The 20,557-nt window shown below is 31.9% G+C and overlaps 3 protein-coding genes across 3 annotated transcripts; all 3 read left to right on the top strand.

Moving 5' to 3' along the window:
• Positions 1-1,631: 1,631 nt before the first annotated feature.
• LOC114184689 (sister-chromatid cohesion protein 3) lies at positions 1,632-11,174 on the top strand. The gene is made up of 22 exons (XM_028072007.1): positions 1,632-1,919; positions 2,027-2,222; positions 2,477-2,589; positions 2,786-2,878; positions 3,077-3,240; positions 3,318-3,554; positions 3,664-3,808; positions 3,914-4,092; positions 4,207-4,352; positions 4,444-4,571; positions 5,193-5,366; positions 5,785-5,946; positions 6,019-6,219; positions 6,308-6,448; positions 6,539-6,742; positions 6,840-6,984; positions 7,173-7,279; positions 7,389-7,526; positions 8,161-8,423; positions 8,509-8,633; positions 10,166-10,465; positions 10,814-11,174. Exons 1-22 carry the CDS (start codon positions 1,872-1,874, stop codon positions 10,825-10,827), a joined length of 3,423 nt encoding a protein of 1,140 aa, XP_027927808.1. The 5' UTR covers positions 1,632-1,871; the 3' UTR covers positions 10,828-11,174.
• Positions 11,175-12,108: 934 nt separating this feature from the next.
• LOC114184616 (60S ribosomal protein L21-1) lies at positions 12,109-13,238 on the top strand. Its single transcript, XM_028071936.1, has 2 exons — positions 12,109-12,421; positions 12,824-13,238. Exons 1-2 carry the CDS (start codon positions 12,185-12,187, stop codon positions 13,079-13,081), a joined length of 495 nt encoding a protein of 164 aa, XP_027927737.1. The 5' UTR covers positions 12,109-12,184; the 3' UTR covers positions 13,082-13,238.
• A 2,657-nt stretch (positions 13,239-15,895) lies between these two features.
• Positions 15,896-16,986, top strand: LOC114184624 (60S ribosomal protein L21-2). Its single transcript, XM_028071945.1, has 2 exons — positions 15,896-16,200; positions 16,584-16,986. The coding sequence occupies exons 1-2, from the start codon at positions 15,964-15,966 to the stop codon at positions 16,839-16,841; spliced, it is 495 nt and encodes a 164-aa protein (XP_027927746.1). The 5' UTR covers positions 15,896-15,963; the 3' UTR covers positions 16,842-16,986.
• The last annotated feature ends 3,571 nt before the right edge of the window (positions 16,987-20,557 follow it).

The following is a 20,557-nucleotide window of genomic DNA, read 5'->3' as shown; positions in this document are numbered from 1 at the left end:
AAAGTGAAGATTATCGATTTACTTACATGAACCCAATTTAATATATGAAATGATGCATTGTAAGGAATAAGATAGACCAACTACGATTTATCCAAAATGAAATGAACCAGTCAATTCTAAATAAAAAACTATTGTACAAATAAAAGTCATAATACAGGCAATTGTCTATATGGGCACCAAAATTTCAACACTTGTAAAATTTTTCACAACCCTATAATACACTTTGTTTACTGTATTTTCAATTCATTATTTTTTCTTATAAACTTTCAATCTATAATATTTACCACATTCAAAGATTATTTTTCTTTACCTTCATTTAATATTTATTTATTTCTTCATTACATCTTAAATAAATTTATTACACAATAAAAGAAAAGCTAATCTTGTTCATCACTTTTATTATACATAAGTGAAAAATGAGAATGATATGGTAACATAGTGAAATTGTGCTAAACACCAAAGACTTCAATAATAAATAAGTCTTTTTAATTTTGCACACTTTGAGTACAATCTACAGACACAAAAGTTGTTGCAACATTTCACGACTTCAATACACTTCACAACACAACTAAAACTATACAAACATGACACAAGTTTATTATTAGATTAAAAACATAATTAACTTTAATCAAAGTAGTTTCAAGCTACAATAACTTTAATTTTTTCAAACAAATCGTACAAATTTGACACGAATTCATTTTAGCCGCAGCGAAATAATTTTTGTACAATTTTTTTGTTATAAAGTTATGGCAACATGTCATGACTTATCAAATCTCGAATTTTTTTAAGAGTTGCACCATTTTAATAATTTTACAATCAAATTTACCCTTCTTGGCTCTAGTGACACCTTTACCATATTAGGCACACATGACCAATTTGTTAACTTGTGAATTAGAGCAGTTACAATACAACTGCATTGCATTGTGTGCTGGAGAGGCCACTCAATAAAAGTGGAAACAACTTAATAAAATTATCACGGATTTCAAAAGTTGCAAGAGACGCTCAAAGCATAAATGGTCACACTAATTCTTAATTTTTTAAGATGATACATACTTTTTTAATTACATTCTTAATTTAATTAATACGAAAAAATTATTAGTTAGGACTATGTAAACAAATTAATAAAACGTAAACATACTTCGAAATAAAAATATATAATAAGCAACTCGCTTAAAATTATAGTTACATAAAAAAGGCTATAAAGATAGCACCATTTTAAACTATTCTTCACACATCTCAATGGAGGGTCCAATGAAATTGAGAACAAAATATTTGTATAAATTTTGATGAAAATAAATTCGGAATTAGTAATATTCCAAATCGGTTTATCACATATTTCTATTATTTATAAAATTTATTTGACTCAATTTAAATTAGTATAGCAAAAATCAATTTGATTTAGTTCAAATTGGATCACCTGATAAAATAAAATAAAAATTAATAAATAGACGAAAACGTATAAATAATATAAGAATTAGAAGATTATACCATGTAATAATTATTATTTTTAGAGTTAGATGGATTCAAGTTCTACATATTCAAAATATTATTGAATTTACAACTGTAAAATAAAATTGAAACTATAATATGAAATAACTCAAATTTTCTTTCCATTCACCAGAAAAATCTCAATTTTTAATCGAACCCGTGTCTACCATTGTTCGGTTGAATCGGTTCGGTTCGATTTTACGCACCATGTGGTTTTGGTTGGGTGTGGATTTGGATGGTAAATAGTTGTGAATTGGCGGGAGATTTCTTAACTATTATTTGGAGTGCCAGAACTCTTCATCCTAGTTGCTGCTACTTCTTCTCCACCAGGACTCAGAGTGTGAAATCGTTGATTCGCTGTGTTGAAAGAGCATCGTTAGCAGATGGAAGATCCAGCTCCACCTTCTGAAGCTTCAAATCGACCCCCTCGTGTCAGTTTCCGATCTCACACTTAGCATTCTTGCTTGTCCCTTCTTTTCTCTTCTCAATCGTGCAGTGATTTGACCTAATTTTGTTTCGCTTCTTTCAAATTAAGCAGAAGAGGGGCAGACCTCCCAAACACCTCCCCAAGGAGCACGACGGCGACGCCATGAACCGCGACAAGACCACCGAACACGCGTACCGAGAGAGTTCGCCCGACGATTTCGACGAAGGGCGCAACAAATTCAAGCGAGGTCGCGCTTCGGAAGGAACCTCTAGTGTGGCGCACAAACCCTCTGACCAAACCCTAATTGGTAAACTGAACACTCTCTGCTACTTTTCTTACTGCTCAAATATCTAGGGTTCAGATTTTTAACTTATACAGTTGATATCTGCACCGTTTTGTTGATACTGTGATTAGAGAAAATATGCTTAGTTTTTTTTTTTGTTATGAAATAGTTTTTAAATGCCGTGTGTATGTAATTAGGTATGTCGTTTTACTTGGCATGGTAGAGTTTGTTGTGCAGTAATCGGACCGGGGCTAATTTTATTGTGTGATTTTCTGTAGAGGTGATAAAAGGAAATGGCAAGTTTATTCCTCATGCGGTCAAATTTTGGGTTGAGCGCTATGAAAAGGATCCGAAACCTGCAATGGTTGATCTCCTTACAATGCTGTTTGAGGTAATATGCAATTCCCAAGCAGTTTCAAAGTATGTAGGACTACTAACATTGGACATTATAGTTTCATTCATATAAATAAAAGGTGAAAGGTAGACTTGAAAATAAGTTGGAAACTTTATTATCATCATTGTTCGTAAATACCCTTATTGATTTATGAACGCTTACGGATAGTAACATAGTGAAATTTTAAGTGTAGGCATGTGGAGCCAAGTACTACGATAAAAGTGATCTCGTGGATGAGACTGATGTTGATGAAGTTGTAATTGCTCTGGTCAATTGTGCTAAAAGAGTATACGACTTATTCCCTTTTATTTTTGTTTCCTGTTTATTGTTCGTTTTTTTTTTTATTTACATATTTTTAAGCAGTGCTAAGGCCAATAGTATACAATTGCCAAGTCTTTGACATCTTCTATTTTGACATAGTACTCAAATAATTGGTTAGATGGTGGACCTTTATCCTCTCTTTTGTTACCTTTTGACATTTTAGGGTACAGTTGAAGATTATCAGAATTCCAAAAAGAAAGAAATTAAGAACTTCAAAGAGAATCTAGAGTCATTCTGGGATAATTTGGTTCGGGAATGTCAGCATGGGCCATTGTTTGATCAAGTTTTATTTGACAAGTGCATGGACTATATCATTGCATTGTCATGGTTAGTGAGCTTACTTCAAACTTCTGACCCTATGAAAATATATATACCATGACTCATCTGCTTCTGTACCTATGTAGCACCCCTCCAAGAGTTTACCGTCAAGTTGCATCACTGATGGGTCTTAGGCTGGTCTCATCATACATTACCATCGCTAATATGCTTGGTGCTCAAAGAGAGACTACTCGTAGACAGTTGGATGCTGAGAAAAAGAAAAGAACTGAGGGGCCTCGAGTGGAGTCACTAAATAAAAGGTTTTCTGACACTCACGAGAGAATAACTTTGTTGGAGGAGATGATGCGCAAGATTTTTACTGGGTACGAGTATACTAAACTAAGATTGTTTTTATTTAAAGGAAAAGATTATCACCAGTATTGAATTTGTTGTGGCTGTAGATTTAACCTGCCCATTTAATTTTTTTTGAAGGTTATTTGTGCACCGGTACAGAGACATTGACCCAAATATTAGAATGTCATGCATTGAATCATTGGGTGCATGGATCCTTTCATATCCATCACTTTTTCTGCAGGATTTGTACTTGAAATATCTTGGATGGACGCTGAATGACAAAGTATTGAACATATTTTTATGTTCTTATCATGCAACATTTAATTGTTCATGTACTGCACAACTTACTGTCTTGCTGTAACTTTTTCTCCCACCCTCCAATTTGTAGAATGCTGGTGTAAGAAAGTCTTCTATAAACGCCCTGCAAAATCTCTATGAGGTGGATGATAATGTACCAACCCTTAGCTTATTTACTGAAAGATTTTCGGGCCGGATGATTGAGCTGGCTGATGACATTGATGTTTCTGTGGCTGTTCATGCCATAGGTCTTGTTAAGCAACTACTAAGGTCTGAATTTCAATCCTTTTTATAATTGATATATATTAACTATTTACTTGTGAGTTTTTATGCAATAGATTGTAAATTGTTAATTGAATCAATTGTATCTTTGGTTCACTGCAGACATCAACTTATTCCTGAAGATGACTTGGGTCCTTTGTATGATTTGTTGATTGATGATCCCCCAGAAATCAGGCATGCAATAGGAGCATTAGTGTATGATCACTTAATTGCTCAAAAATTTAATACCTTCCAATCAGGATCAAAAGGTCTTAAGTCAATCCATGTATTTTCACTTTTGTATTGAATACCATTATTTTGACAAAGATAAAATTGTGATGAGACAATTTTTTTTTACAGATGAAACTGTCAATAACTCTGAGGTCCATCTAAAGAGAATGTTGCGAATTCTGGAGGAGTTCCCTCAAGATCCAATTTTGAGTATTTACGTAATTGATGATGTGTGGGAATACATGGCCGCTATAAAGGTATGTAAGCCTTGTTAATACTAGGAAAAATATTGAATAAAGTGATGCCCCCTCCTTTTGACCATCATGCCTTTTAACTGCCTACTCACGCATCTCTGAACTGAATATTCCAATCCTGGCTAGGATGTGCTTTATTGTAGGTAAACGCAAGGTATGGGATAGAAGGATAAAAATATTTTAGAGTATTGCATTCTTATAATAGGTAACAAATTCTAGCTTATAATAGGTAACAAATTCTAGAGTTCCTGCCTTGCTTAGGCATGTTGCTATTTGGTGAAAAATTCTAGAATATTCCAATCCTGGCTAGGACATGCCTTACCTGGAACTTTTGTTAATTAAGCAGTGCTGTTCCTAATGAATTTGTCACATATATCTTCCTAATAAATTCTTACTACTTTTTAAAGATTCCACAAATGTAGATTGAGTACAAATCTGAAGTCCTGGGTATGATCTCACTCTTCTGAGTTTTTGTACGATGTATATCTTTTGCACATCGTCTGTATGTTCAGGAATTGCTGTCCTCTGGATATTATGCCAATGCTGCACCTAAAATTGTTCTGGTAATAGTTAGTGTTGTACTGTTTAGTGGTTTCTTGATAGTACTTGATATTTTGTTTGCAGGATTGGAAGTGCATCATAACATTGCTGCTTGATGAAAATCCATCAGTAGAGCTATCTGACAGTGATGCAACAAACTTGGTGCGGCTCCTGTGTGCATCTGTGAAGAAAGCTGTTGGAGAGAGGATTGTCCCTGCTACGGATAACAGAAAGCAATACTACAACAAAGCCCAAAAGGTTTGTGCCATCTTGGCTTTTAAACTTTTGAAATCTAAATATGACGTATTTGTTTTATTAACTCCAACATCCAATGATTTTTTTATAGTGGTTTTTAATGTGAGTGTTGCACATGATGTTTAATGTTTATTTTGACATAATTTAGTAATCCATGCTTTCATGTACAGTATATATAACTTTATTCTTATTGTCATTTCTAATTTATTTTGGATTTTTTATTGTGTTTTTGAAGTGTAATTATCTATCTGATTGCTTCAGGAATTCATTGCGTTAAATTACTTTTGTTACCAAAGAATGCATTTTTTGGATACTCAATCAGTAACAACCGAGTACTATTTGAAAACATTCATTGTGATGGAAGGTTTGTTTTATTGTTCATTGTGACAGCCCCTAATTTCTTTCCTCCAATTAATGACAGGATGTATTTGAAAATAACAAACAGGAAATAACTGTGGCTATGATGAAGTCATACCCATTACTCTTGCGAAAGTACATTTCAGATAAAGCAAAAGTGTCATCACTGGTTGAGATTGTTTTGCATATGAATCTTGAATATTATTCCTTGAAGAGGCAGGAACAGGTTGGTGAATTTTTCTGTCATTTTAGATTTTCTATGTTGTTTCGGAAAAACCTGATTAGTGTTGCTTTTCAGAATTTCAAAAACTTACTCCAGCTCATGAAAGACGCATTTTTTAAGCATGGTGACAAAGACCCTCTTAGGGCTTGTGTGAAGGCAATTGATTTTTGTTGCATGGAAAGTCAAGGTGAATTGCAAGATTTTGCTCGTATTAAATTAAAGGAACTTGAAGATGAAATCATTGCTAAGCTGAAATCTGCTATTAAGGAAGTAGTGGTATGTTCTATGCAATTCAAATTTCATAACTTTTGTTACTTTAGCTTCTTGTAGAAGAAACTTAACATATAGTGAGATGACACTGCAGGATGGTGGTGATGAATATTCTCTTCTTGTAAACTTGAAGAGGTTGTATGAACTGCAACTGAAAAGATCTGTACCTATTGATAGCCTGTATGAAGACATTGTCAGTGTGCTACGTGGTTCTAGGAATAATATGGAGGATGAGGTGAGCAAGTGGTTTCTCACAATGGTTGTTTGTTTTTTGTGACATAGTTACTTGTGTTCGATTATTAATTTTCTGCTCATTCAAATTCAGGTTGTTGGTTTCCTGCTTCTGAACATGTATTTGCATCTGGCTTGGAGTCTACAGTCTATAGCAAATGAAGAAGCTGTTTCTAGCGCATCCTTAACTTCTCTTTTGTCTAAGCGTGATACCTTGTTACAAGAACTTGAGTACTTTCTCAACTTGGCCGCTGACAACAAGGAAGGGGGTAAACCTGGAAGTGAACTTGCATGCAGAGTAAGAGGGCTCCAATTTGTCTCCTTTTTTCTTTGTTGATTATAAATACATGTCTCCATTCTCTTGATTTGGTCTGATGAATATTTTATGGCCGAAGGTATGCACCATACTTGCAGAAACATGGTTCTTATTTAGAACAACAAATTTCAGAAAGACACAGCTAGAAACACTCGGATATCAGCCAGATGCAATTATGCTTCGGAAGTTTTGGGAACTTTGTCAACAACAGCTTATTATTTCAGGTGAACATGGACTGGTGTGATGGACTAGTACTGAGATTCATCTTATGTTTTGTAATTAAATTGAAACTACACAATTTTTTGTGTACTGTCTGTAGTTTGAACTTGGCACTTGAAGTATGCATTGCTTATAAAATTGGTGTTATTGATTTAGTGATGTCTCTTTCACTTGCCTGCCAATCAATTTTTAGATGACGCAGAAGATGAAGATGTTAATAAAGAGTATGCTGTGGAGACAAATAGAGATGCTGTGATGATTGCTGCTGCAAAGCTGATTGCAAATGATGTTGTTCCAAAGGTGGATTGTTATTTTGTTTATGTAAAGTTATGAATATTTCTTCTTTTTATTGGGAAATGTTGCTTGTGAAATGTCTTTTGATGTCAAAATTTGACTATTCCTGATGTAGGAGGATCTTGCTTCTGAGATTATTTCTCATTTTGTGATGCATGGGACTAGTGTGACTGAGATTGTAAAGCATCTGATCACAGTTTTGAAGAAAAAGGATGTTGATTTGGCTTTCATTTTTCTGGAAGCGCTTAAAAAGGTTAGTCTTTTGGCGCATTTCCTAAATGGTAGATATAGTTGGGTTTTCTTTTGTCTTTGCAAGTTCTATTTTAGCAATGATAAACAGTCCAATTTTAGCCATGTGTCCTGTTTACTTTAAATCTAAATGCAAAAGCAACTCACGAGTGTATTATTCTTGCTTAGCACAAATTGACATGAACTCATTTTATTCTTGTGATGACACTCCTATTTACTTGAAATCTGAATACAAAAGTTACTTGCAATATTTTACTTTTAAAGTAAGACATATAAATAAATATTTGCCTCTAATTGCTAAGGAGATTCTTTATCTTGATAAAAAGGAACGGTACTATACCTAAGAAACAAAATGAATATTATATTTTGGAGCGCTTCCAATTTCAAACCCTTTAATTTTTCTATTTAAGCTTGGGCTCAATGTTGACATAGCTGAACATAGGATTCACTTCCTTCCAAGAAGTGGTTCAACTGAGGTTGTCTTTGCATGCTTTCTGGAATTTTAGTTTGCACTGATTGGAAATGAAGGTCTAGTTTTCACCATCCTTTTCCTCAGGAGGAACACCATATTTATATTCCACCCTCCTGTCCCATCTTCTATGGTTCTTTTTATAAATCTTCACCAATTTATTTGGCAGGCATACCATCGCCTTCCGGTCAATATCTCTGGTAGTGAAAATGGTTCTTCCGAAAACAATCCTTTAGGATGTAAAGATCTGGCTGCTAGGCTTTCTGGAACATTTATTGGTGCTGCTCGGATGAAATACAGGCCTGAAATTTTAAAAGTCGTCAGGGATGGCATTGAATATGCTTTTATTGATGCCCCAAAACAGTTGTCATTTCTTGAAGAGGCAGTGCTTCATTTTTTGCCAAAACTCCCTGCACCAGATTTAAATGACATGTAAGAGTTTGTTTCTCATGTGCTGGTGTTATTTATAACTATTTGTAGCAATACACATTTTGATGCATGTTCTTTATGAAATAAGATTGAATGATGTTCAACAAAGAGCACAAAATGTCAATACGGAGGAAAATCCCAGTGGATGGCGTCCCTTCCACACATTTATTGCCTACTTACGAGAAAAATGTGCGAAGAATGAGGGATTTCAAGGTAATTTATACATTTTTTTTTTCATTCTTAGGTATGTACCAGACAGCCAAATACTTTCCGTCATTAAGCAATCATGGGTTTTATCTGAGTGAAACATAATATATGACATAGTGATTATTTATTTTGCAAATTTTGGAAGGTTCAAGCCAATATTTAACTAGTGAATAACATTTGCCAAATTCTTTTTTCCAGATTCGACTTGGTTAACTAGTTGTCGTTTGTAAGTTCATTCTGCATATAATATGCTTGGCTGGGCTTTGCTGACTTTGTTATTTACCTGTTATTGAAATAGATTTGTTAGTTTGGTGAAGAGGATGGGAAATAATTGAAGACGATAGGCAAAAAAATTTAAAAATAAATTACTATTTTTCCCTGTATGTTTGGTTTGTGTTGCATAAGGTGCCCGGGTATAATGAGTATTAACTATCCAAATAATTGATCTCTTATCAACTCAATCAAATTGCTCAACTTTCAAAAAGCCCTATTTCTTTCCTGTTTCTACTGTTCATAACAACTTAACATTTAATTTTATTTCTTTACCTATTGCTCTTCTAATTTATTTCTTCTCTATTTTCACTCACTCTATTTCTCTCTTCAAAGCCAAACATGGCATGATTTATAACATGCGCTGGTTAGGACCCTGTATAAAAGATATTCTTTACTGAAAAGTGATAGGACCAAGAAACTCAGATATATTCGTTAGGGGATCCTTCAAAGTGCATGGACAGTGCATAATTTTATTTCTTAAGCAAATAAAATAGGTTCTAAGGTAGGTACTTGGGATTCTGTATAATTAAATTTGGTTCTAAGGTTAGGTACTTGAGAACAAATCGAAGTTAAGTTGCTATTATATGTTTAGTGATGACTTAGCCGCTGTTGTAGCATACTGGCAGTGAAATTGATCGTGCACAGTGCAGGTGGTGAGTATGACCTTATTAATGCGTTCAGATACGATTAGATGTTTAGTGATGACTTTGTCACTGTTGTAGCATAGTTGCAGCGAAATTGATCATGTGCAGGTGGTCCGTATGACCTTATTAATGTGCTCAGATATAAATGTATGCTTTTGGTAAATATGACGCTAATTTCAAAACTATGCATTTACAATTGTAAATCCGTAGTTCTTTTACATGTTCATTTCTTTTTGGCTCTAGTTTTCGGGTTTTGTACTTGTGTTTCAGTTTCCATGATTAGACAAATTGCCTGTGTCTAATATGTGCTTCATTCAGTGGTAGTCATAATACTTCTGAGTTGCCTGCCTGCACGAGCACAACATATGAAATGAAGTTTTCCTTTAGCATCCCATCTTGCTACGGTTTTATATTTTTCATAATTTTGATAATATTTTATTGACATCAAATATCTTCTCCCTTTTTTCTGTGTGCTACATGATGTACTTAAGATTACAATGATGACTATATACAGTATGTTTGGTTCGTAAAGGCCTTTTTAGTGAAATAATCATTTTTTACAATTCTTTGGAATGCTTTTAATTACTAACTCTTTTGGGCACAAATTGGTTAATTTTTCAGATGAAAAAGAAGGGGTTTCTGTTAGGCGTAGGGGCCGGCCACGAAAGAGGCAAAACATACCAGGAAAGAAGCTTTTTGATGACCAAAGTTCAAGCGAAGACGAGGATTCCATCAGTGCATATGAACAAGATGCACAAGACGAAGGGAGAAGACATGAGGAGGAGGATGAAGATGCTCCCTTGATAAATTCAATCAGATCATCCAAACTTAGGTCACTTGGAGTTTCAAGGGAGGAAAGCAAAGCTCAGACAGGGAATTCTAGTAGAGCTACAGATAATTTATCTGCTTCGAGAACATCAGGTATCGTGCATTAGCAAATCAAGATTGTCGTGCTGCTAGCGATGAATAGAATTTAATACAGTATTTTAAAACAAATTTGGACGTCTGACTTCGGAATTGAATTTTGCTTTTCCAGCCTAGATAATGAAAGTGCTTGCTTGATAAGTAATATTTTCTCCTATTTAAATTTAAATTCAATCTTGTTTTCTTGAGCTATTCTGACCAAGGGTGCAATTTTTACAAGCTCTAAATTTCTTTTCCGAAACAAAAGATAACTGGCTGTAGCTGTTATCTTGAAGTGCCTCTTTTAATAAATATATATGGTGAACGCTTGGTTTAACTTGAGTCCCTTTTTCTTTCATTGTGCAGGGGCATCAAGCTAGTCTTCCACTGTTGTAGTTTACGATTGTATGTTGGCAATTGCTTGACACTAACTATTACAGTTGGTAAGATTAGGTGTACCTGCTTGTAATTCAACTTGCTGAATGTATATATAAATGTATCTTGTTCTAATCAAGGTTGCCACTGCTGAAAATAAATTCAGTATAGATCCATGCCTCTTGAAGGCCAATTTGAACTGCAAGAGGTGGCGTGGCATTGTCTCCTCGCTTTAAATTTTCGCCATTGTGGTCAACAATGTTGTTTGATTCAATGCCGATTATTATGTACTTGAATTCTGACGTCAAAAATAGATCATAGAATGGAATGAATGTTATTGTGAATACCAAAATTACTTGGTTCTTTTATTGTGAATTTGAATAGTTTGAATTTTTAAATTATTTGGTTGGTCCTTAAAAAAGTTTTTTTTTTTTTTCACTTCATTAAATATTAAAATAATGAACCAATTTAACTCATGAAAAGAAGAACGATAAAAGTAAGGCAACTTTAGGTACTTTTTAAATACCAAAGTCACACCTAAAATTGGTATAGTCACACACACACACACACATATATATATATATATATATATATATCACCGTAATATATGAGTATTACCTGTAAACGTTAATTGTGATAGAAGGTTTGTTTCATTGTTTATGACAATCTTCAATACTTTTTCCTCCATTTAATGACAGGAGCTCGATGATAAAATTATTACTAAGCTTAAATCCACAATTAACGAAGCTGTGGTATGTTCTACCAAACTCAATTTTGTAGTTTTTTGTGATAATGAATTAAAAGAGATTGTATGAATTTTGACTCAAAACTAGGATAGCTTTCTTCTAAATGATATAATCTTAAATTTTGAAAAATAAAAAATTAAAATTAAAATAAAATTGAAAAAAATAATATAAATAACATATTTCTTAGCCAACCATAATTAAAATTATTTTTCTAGAACCAAATCTAATATCTTTGAAGTTAACTATGTTTCATTGCCTAAATAGTCTATTTTATGTAATCTTAAGAGTTACCATGCAACAACAAAAAATATAAAAAAGCACAAAAAAGTACAAAATCTTATTAATATACTCTACAATTTGAAAAAATAATTAAAATTATATTTAAGACACTGGTATCATGATTTTAAAAAAAATGGGAGTATAATTAGAGAATTGCTAGGTCTAAGATATACCAGTGAGTCCATTAATAAAAGCCCAAGGAAAAGCCCGTTGGACATATCCAAAACCCTAACAATCTGCTCCACTATAAAAGAAAATGTAAAGATGGTTTTGAAGACTGATAGCTCCTTCTACCCAAAGCCGAGCGCAGAGTGAGAGAAACCCTAGGTAAGGAACAATGCCGGCTGGTCACGGTTTGAGATCTCGCACCAGAGATTCATTCTCTCGTCCCTTCAGGAAGAAGGGAACCATCGCGCTCACTACTTATCTTCGAACTTACCACATCGGCGATTATGTCGACATTAAGGTTAACGGTGCCGTCCACAAGGGTATGCCTCACAAGTTTTACCATGGCCGCACCGGTCGCGTCTGGAATGTCACCAAACGCGCCATTGGTGTCGAGGTTAACAAACAGGTATTCATTCTTTTGGAAACCCTAATGCCGTTATTTCTTTTCTTATTGATCCGTTGTATTGTTGTATTGTCTATTTAATACTGTCCGTAATATTATATTTTCCGTTATCAATAGTAAGCGTTTTGATTTATTTTTTTTTTTTCTTTACGTTATAGGTTTTATCTATTCCCATGTATTCTTGACTTTAGTTTTAAAGTTTACAGCTCTGCTCTCTAGTTAGTATATCGTGCCTTCAACGGATTATTGTTACCTTATTGGTGTGTTCTAATGTTGCTGTTTTATTTGTGTGGTCTCTTCCTATAAAATTAATATGAGTTTATAAATTTCTTTGTTCTGAACTCGTCGTTATGCCTTTTGAAATAGGAGAGATTTCGTGTTCAATAAGTAGTTTGTATTGTGCAGGTGGGGAACAGAATTATTAGAAAGAGGATTCATGTGCGTGTTGAGCACGTGATGCCTTCAAGGTGCACCGAGGAGTTCCGTTTGAGGAAGATCAAGAATGATCAACTCAAGGCGGATGCCAAGGCAAGTGGTGAGAAAATTAGCACCAAGAGACAACCTGAGGGTCCTAAACCAGGTTTCATGGTCGAAGGAGCTACATTGGAAACCGTCACTCCCATTCCCTATGATGTGGTCAACGATCTTAAAGGAGGATATTAGTTTTATTTCTGTTTGTTGGTTTGCCCAGTTTTTTTGTTTTTAGTTTATCCTCTGTCAGGCGACTTGTGAACAATTTTGGTTGTTTGATTCTCTAAATACAATTATATGTTCTATTTTATTCCGTTTTTAATGAGTTTTACATCCTATGATTTGCGAACAGTGTTCTTCTTTCATGGTTGGCTTATGTGCTTGGGTATGATTTTTTTTTAATTGCTAGGATGGAGTTTGAGAAAGCGGTTTGAGTAATTTTGCTATATTGTCATTTCCATTAATATTAATGTTCAAGAGCACTGGATAGATGGTGGACCGAAGTGATTGAATATAACTAAAATTTTTGGTAAATATCTGTGCTGAATTGTTTATTTTCCAAGCTACTTTCATTGTGCTTAGAGAGAGAGTGAAATCATTTTAGTCGTTATCTTGGTTGTATTCTTTTGTTTCATAATACTGTATCTTGATTCATCGTGGAAATAGTTATAATCTACACAAGCTAAACGAGATTAGGTTTCCCAATGCCATTTTGGTAGTTTGTAGTATAGAAGAGTCTGGAACCAGGGAAGGAATAAATAAGCATACTTGAGTGGAATAAATTTTATTCTAAGTTGGTATTTATTTTTACTTGATCTTGGAGAATATGTTTTCTGCTAATTTTTTAAAACTATTTAGTATGAGAAGACCAAAGGAGTTGGTTACATTACCGGATTTTCAAAATCTTTTTGATATTAATCTTTCTGCATGTCAGCCATTTGGGAGTGGAAAACTGATATCCTTCCGACTTGTAGGTATTTACAATGCAATGGCAGAGTTAAACAGTTTTCATTTTTATTTATCCGAATAATAAATTATCATATAAGGTTTCTTGATTTTTATGGACATAATAACGCTGATTTCTATTTGTTTGATATCATGTGTTTGGTTCAAGTTGAACATATGTTTGAACGTAAGAACTCCCACAACGTGTTAATGCTATAATGAAATAACTCTTGAATTTATTTACTTTAGAATTTCGCAAAAAATATTATTGAATAAAATCCAATAGAGATTATTGAATATTCACCCTGCTTTCCTATTGTAACATAACGTTTATAATTAATAACATCTTTGCTTTCCTTTCTTCACTTCCTCTATTTCTCATCTTATATTATTCAAGTTTTTCCCCTTTCAGTAATTTTTGTTAGTCTCACGTGGTGGTTCTTACTCAACATAACGTCTATTACATTACATCATTATTTTTAAACAAAATTGATTGTTGGTTTAAGAGATGAAATGTTAATGTTTGAACACTTAGTCATTTATGAAGGATATAAAAACTAAACACTTGTTTAACTATTTTACATAGCGATAAATAATTATAATCAAAACCTCTTTAATTCATAAATAATAGGTGTCTATGATTTTTATTGTAGCTCTACCAGATTTTGTTAATACACTTAAATAAATACTTGATTGAGTTAAACATGTTACAATATTTTGTACTAACATGAAGTTAATAACTAATTAACAGAAGAGATTATAAGACAATAATTTCATTATCTAATTTATGTTTTTTTTTTCACATAATACTATCATATAAAGAGTTAAACATGCTTTTTAGTCAATAAATTTTAAGAGATTAAAATTGGTACGTGTTTGAAATTTGACACATTTTTTGATTTTCAAATTAAAAAATTTAATTAAAATAGTCATTTTGACTTAATAATATTAAAATTATTTTACGTGTCAAACGTGTTTTCTAGTTAATATTTAAGTGAAAATATGTTAAATGTGTAAATAACTTAAATCCTAATAAAGAGAATGAAATGAATAGAGAAGAAAACAATTATAACAAAAGTATTAGAAAATTAAGAGAGAAACAACATGATTGTAGAGAGGCGTTGGTGAAAGTCTAAGGAGATGGCAGAAGGGAAAAGGGAAGAGCAACCATAAGTTATAATAGAGGTCATACATGTAAATACATGTAAAGAGAGTCAAGTGTGTGTCACCTTTTAGATTGGTCACTATTAGAAGAAGATAACCACTCATTTATTTTTATAAAGTCATCTTTGGCTATTTGGTTTTCTCTTTTAGCTATTTTTCTTTTAGTTTTGTTTTTCCATTTTTTTTGATGATTTTTTGGTTAGGACACGTGCCAGAACAATCTTTTTATATTCCTTTATTTTTGTATAGTTTATAGGTAGATTATTTGTAAAGTTGACTTGAATGTTTGTTTCATTGTTCTTTATGACAATCTCTAATAACTTTCTCTCCATTTGATGAGAGGAACTTGAAGATAAAATCATTACTAAATTTCAATCCACATTAACAAAGTTGTGGTATGTTTTACGAAACTTAATTTCATCTTCTTCTTTTTTTAATAATGGATATTCTCTTTATGTGAACTAAGTTTATTCTAAATGATATCATTTGAACATTAAAAAGGTTAATTTAAACTTAAAATTGAAAAGAAAAAATATATAAATAAAATATTTCTCAGCTATTCAGAATTAAAATTATTTTTCTAAAACTAAATCTAATATTTTTAATACCAAAGTTATTTCACTACCTAAATCTAAATCGTGTATTTTATTTATTTTTAAGAGCTACCATGAAAAGAAAACAAAAAGAGAGAGTAAACTAGAACGCTCCACGATTTGAAAATTGAACAAAATAATATTTAAGGCACTCGTTTCCAATTTTTTGCTTTTTTTAATGGAAGTAAAATTAGGGAATTGCTGGTCTTTGACTTTTAAGGTCCGAGATATACCAATGAGCCCATTAATAAAAGCCCAATGAAAAGCCCGTTGGACATACCCAAAACCCAGGTTTATGTAGACTGATAGCTCCTTCTACGTCTACCCCAAGCCGAACGCAGAGAGCGAGAGAGAAACCCTAGGTAAGAAAAAATGCCGGCTGGTCACGGTTTGAGATCTCGCACCAGAGATTCATTCTCTCGTCCCTTCAGGAAGAAGGGAACCATCGCCCTCACCACTTATCTCCGAACTTATCACATCGGCGACTACGTTGACATCAAGGTTAATGGCGCCGTCCACAAGGGTATGCCTCACAAGTTCTACCATGGCCGCACCGGTCGCGTCTGGAACGTCACCAAACGCGCCATTGGTGTCGAGGTTAACAAACAGGTATTCACTCTCCCGGAAAGCCTAACGCCGTTATTGCTTTTCTTCTGGATTCGTCATAAAGTCTATTTACTATTGTGCATCGTATTATCTATACTCAATGCATTTGGATTTTTCTTTTCATGTTGTTTTTGTTTTAGTTATTGGTTTTCTCTATACTTCATGCATTGTTGAGTTTGGTTTGAATGTTTATAGCTGTGCTTTCTAATTCGTATTTTGTTCTTTCGACGCATTACTGTTACCCTATTGGTGTGTTCTAATGCTGTTTTATTTGTTTGGTCTCTTCCTAGGAAATTAATTTTAGTTTATAATATTTTTGTTCTGAACTCGTGGTTATGCCTTTTGAAATAGGGATTTGTGTTAAATAAGTAGTTTGTATTGTGCAGGTGGGGAACAGAATTATTAGGAAGAGGATTCATGTGCGTGTTGAGCACGTGATGCCTTCAAGGTGCACCGAGGAGTTCCGTTTGAGGAAGATCAAGAATGATCAACTCAAGGCGGATGCTAAGGCAAAGGGTGAGAAAATTAGCACCAAGAGACAACCTGAGGGTCCCAAACCAGGTTTTATGGTTGAAGGAGCTACATTGGAGACTGTCACTCCCATTCCCTATGACGTGGTCAATGATCTTAAAGGAGGATATTAGTTTTTTTTTACTGTTTGTTGGTTTGCCCAGTTGTGTTTTAGTTTTAGTTTACCCGTTCTAAGACTACTTGTAAACAATTTTGGTGGTTTGATTCTCTAAATACAGTTATATTTCATATTTTGTTCGGTATTTAATGGTTTTTACATCCTGTGATTTGGGTATAATGTTCTTCATGATTAGCAAGGGTTATATTTGAATTGCTAGTGTAGAGGATGTATAAGCAGTTTGAGTTGTCTTTGATAAAACGTCATTTCCATTATATTGTTGTTCAGGAGCCCTGGATAAATAGACCAAAGTGATTGAATAAAACAGTTTTTTTAAATAACTGTGCTCTGATTTGTGTTTTTGGCCAAGCTTCTGGCATAGTATTAAGAGAGTTCGATGCCAGAAGAAATCATTTAAACCATATTCTTGATTCTATTGATTTGTTTTATAAAATTGTATATTGAGTTATCATAAAAAGAATTGTACTCTAGAAAACCTTGAGATTTGTTTTCCAAATGCCATTGTGGTAGTTTAATGAATTAGAGTGTTATAGATTGGATCCCATAATCAAGTGGTTGTTCTCTTGCTTCGTTTTTATTGTTCATGTGTTGTGGACAGAAATTGTGTCAGGTATTTTTGTTGTGTTTGATCTCTACTAGGATGCCATTATGTCACATGTCACGATCTCCTTCGAAGACTAAATCCTATGGTCCTTCTGCTCATTCTTTTTGCATTATTGTGTAGTTTATTTGTCTGAAATTCAGGTGTTATGTATTAGTGCTTTTTTGGTGTACTTATTTTAGGCACTGAAGTGTGATATAGAATAGTCATTGGAATGAAATTGTTTTCACATTTTTAAGAAGTAACACGAGAGGAATACATTTTATAAAAAGTTGCATATTTATTCTTTTTAAAATTATTTTAATATGAGAAGGTTGAAGGTGAATGATGGCACCTTCAGATTATGGAAATTTGCTCATAGCTACGGGTAACTAGTAATAATTGTTAGTAATAGACTCTTGTTGGTTACGTTATTGATTTCCAAACGTGTTGAGCCATTCTTAAATTGGAATTGCTAAGGATTAATTTGATTAAAGAAAATGTAACTGTAAATATTAAATAACTAATATAATGGATTGTAACTTTAACAATTAAATAACTAATATGATGGATGCTATAATTCTTTTAAGAAGTAACACTATTGTTTTATATCCATGGAATAAATTGTCATATAATGTTTCTTGATTTTGAAAGACATAATTACTATAATTTCTATGTGTTGGATGACATATATGCTTGATAGAAGTTGAACATATATATTTGAACGGAATTGCTAGGGTTTGGTGGAAACATGTTTAAATTTTGAACGTTTTGGGGTGCAACATGGTTGGATTTAATTTGGATGAACTCACTGACCTATCAATAAATTTTAAATATTAAATTATATTAAAAACATAACTTTAAATGTTATTTTTTAATTTAACTTTCTCATTAAAATAGAATAACTCTAATTTTTCGTGTAAAATAAATTATAGAACTTTGTATAAGTATTTAGAGCAAATACAATTATACAAGTAAAATGAATGATAGAACTTTATATAAATATTTAGAACAAATACAATTGTGTAAAGGTGTTTAAGATAAAAATTTGAAAAATAAAATGACACACCAAACTTATAGTTATCAACTTAATTTCACTTTTCTTCAATTTTTAGTACATTTTCTTTCGATCGAAGGTAAATTTTGCGAATTTATGAACTTATAATATGTTTTGACTTTATTTAGAATTTAATCAAAATTATAATTTAGTGTTTTTTTTAGGATTGAGGAAAAGAAAATTGTAAATTTTTTAATTAATTGAGTTAACATATTTAACCTACTAACGCGTGGTGAGAGTCAGTTCAAATTTTTTAAATTTATTGATAACTAAGTCGGGTTGGATTGATTCAGTGTTATCATTTTTTATTTTTGTTATTTTTATTTTTTATTGTTATTTTATTTTTTAACTTTCATACATTTCAAAATATTTAATAAAAGTGAAAAAGATAAACATTTAATTTATATTTTACAAATAAGTGTAAATCTCAAAGATTTAAGAAAATTATTAACAAAACTAATAAAGTACTGAATATTCAAAGATCATTAACAAAAAAAATCAAATCCATCAAGTTGGTTACTCCAATTGCAGTCAAAATATTTAAAAAATATATAAAAGATATTGAGTTCATAAAATTTATGACACTTGTCAACAAAATAAAATTTGTAATTAAAAAAAAAAACTAATCCTAACCCTCCATTTAATCCATTCAATCAAAAAATAATATATACCAATTAAACATGCATGACAAATTTAAATGAAATCCCTTTCTAATATAAAAGATAATATCACTTCTCATCTCATCACATATTTAAACTGAACTTAATTGAGTAAATGTAAAAAACCATATGTTTAGAATATGTTAAGCTACTTTATCTTAAAAAGAACAATTTCAGTATTCATTAGGTTGATGTCCTTTTCAAGACATTAAACTACACAACAAATATACCTACTTGTTTAAATTATCTCCATATTCCCCTTTTTTTTTTTGATTGAGACAACTTGAATATGTATCGTTTTCAAACTCCAAGAAAAAAAAATGTACATAATCAGTAATAGAAAATAAAAATAAAAGCTTACACTGGTGATTTGTCTTGATATATTCAATACCATCTTCTAAAAAATATAATTATTGATAAAAAAAATTAACTTATCAACTTCAAATTATAGACAGAAAGTTTTTATGATTTAGATATTTTGTTAGAGTGGATAATTACTTTTTTAATAAATATTTACAAATTTCTCATTCTTCATTTATTATGAAATTATATATCTGTTGAGTCATAAATTTGGTGGAAGGAGATTTACTTCATATGCTTTGGATATCTATTTTACTTGATAATTCGTTATACGATAAACATTTAGAAAACTTATATTTCGAATTATGTTTTGTTATTTTTATGATTGTACATATTAAACTTTGGATAAGTTTACCATTTATGGATACACTCTTTAGAGTATATTAAGTGTTGAAAATTAAATTAACTGGTAAAGAGTTAACTAGTTTTTAAATTATGCCAAACTTGCTAAATTTAACATATTCAGTGAATCTGTCAAACCAACGATTATATTGATTCAATTTAATACTCATAAATTTTATTAAACAAAATAAGTTTTACATAATTTAATACTCCTTCTGGTTTCAAAACCACTAGTTTGCTTGTAGGTTGTTTTCAATAGTCCTGAGATTTTGGCTTTTTAGAATTGTTTAAGTTTATCTTTCTTCGTGACTACATATTTTATATTCATTTTTTTAATTGATATTGGAAGTCCTATCCTATTTTTAAAAATATTATTTCAAATTTGATTTCCTTCTTTATATATATATATATATATATATATATATTCATAATTATGCTTTTTCATAAATTAATCTTGGTCCTTCTAAGACATGTCATGTGATTCTGAATCCAACTACTTACAATTTTTATTTATTTTTACTTAGTCAGTTATATGATATTGTTTAGATTAAAATGCATATATATTACCACAAACAAATATCAGAAGATGCTGATGCTGAATACGTTATAAGAAAATAATAAATTATTTGTTTTAAGATTTTAGGAATTAACCTAAGATGACAGAAAATGATTTGCGAACATAAAAGTGAATAGTGAATAGTAAAGAAATGAAG

The sequence above is a fragment of the Vigna unguiculata genome, chromosome 1 (genome assembly GCF_004118075.2).
Source record: "Vigna unguiculata cultivar IT97K-499-35 chromosome 1, ASM411807v1, whole genome shotgun sequence".
Lineage (NCBI taxonomy): Eukaryota > Viridiplantae > Streptophyta > Magnoliopsida > Fabales > Fabaceae > Vigna > Vigna unguiculata.
Note: the sequence above shows the minus strand (reverse complement) of the source record. Positions and strands in the feature narration are given on the sequence as shown.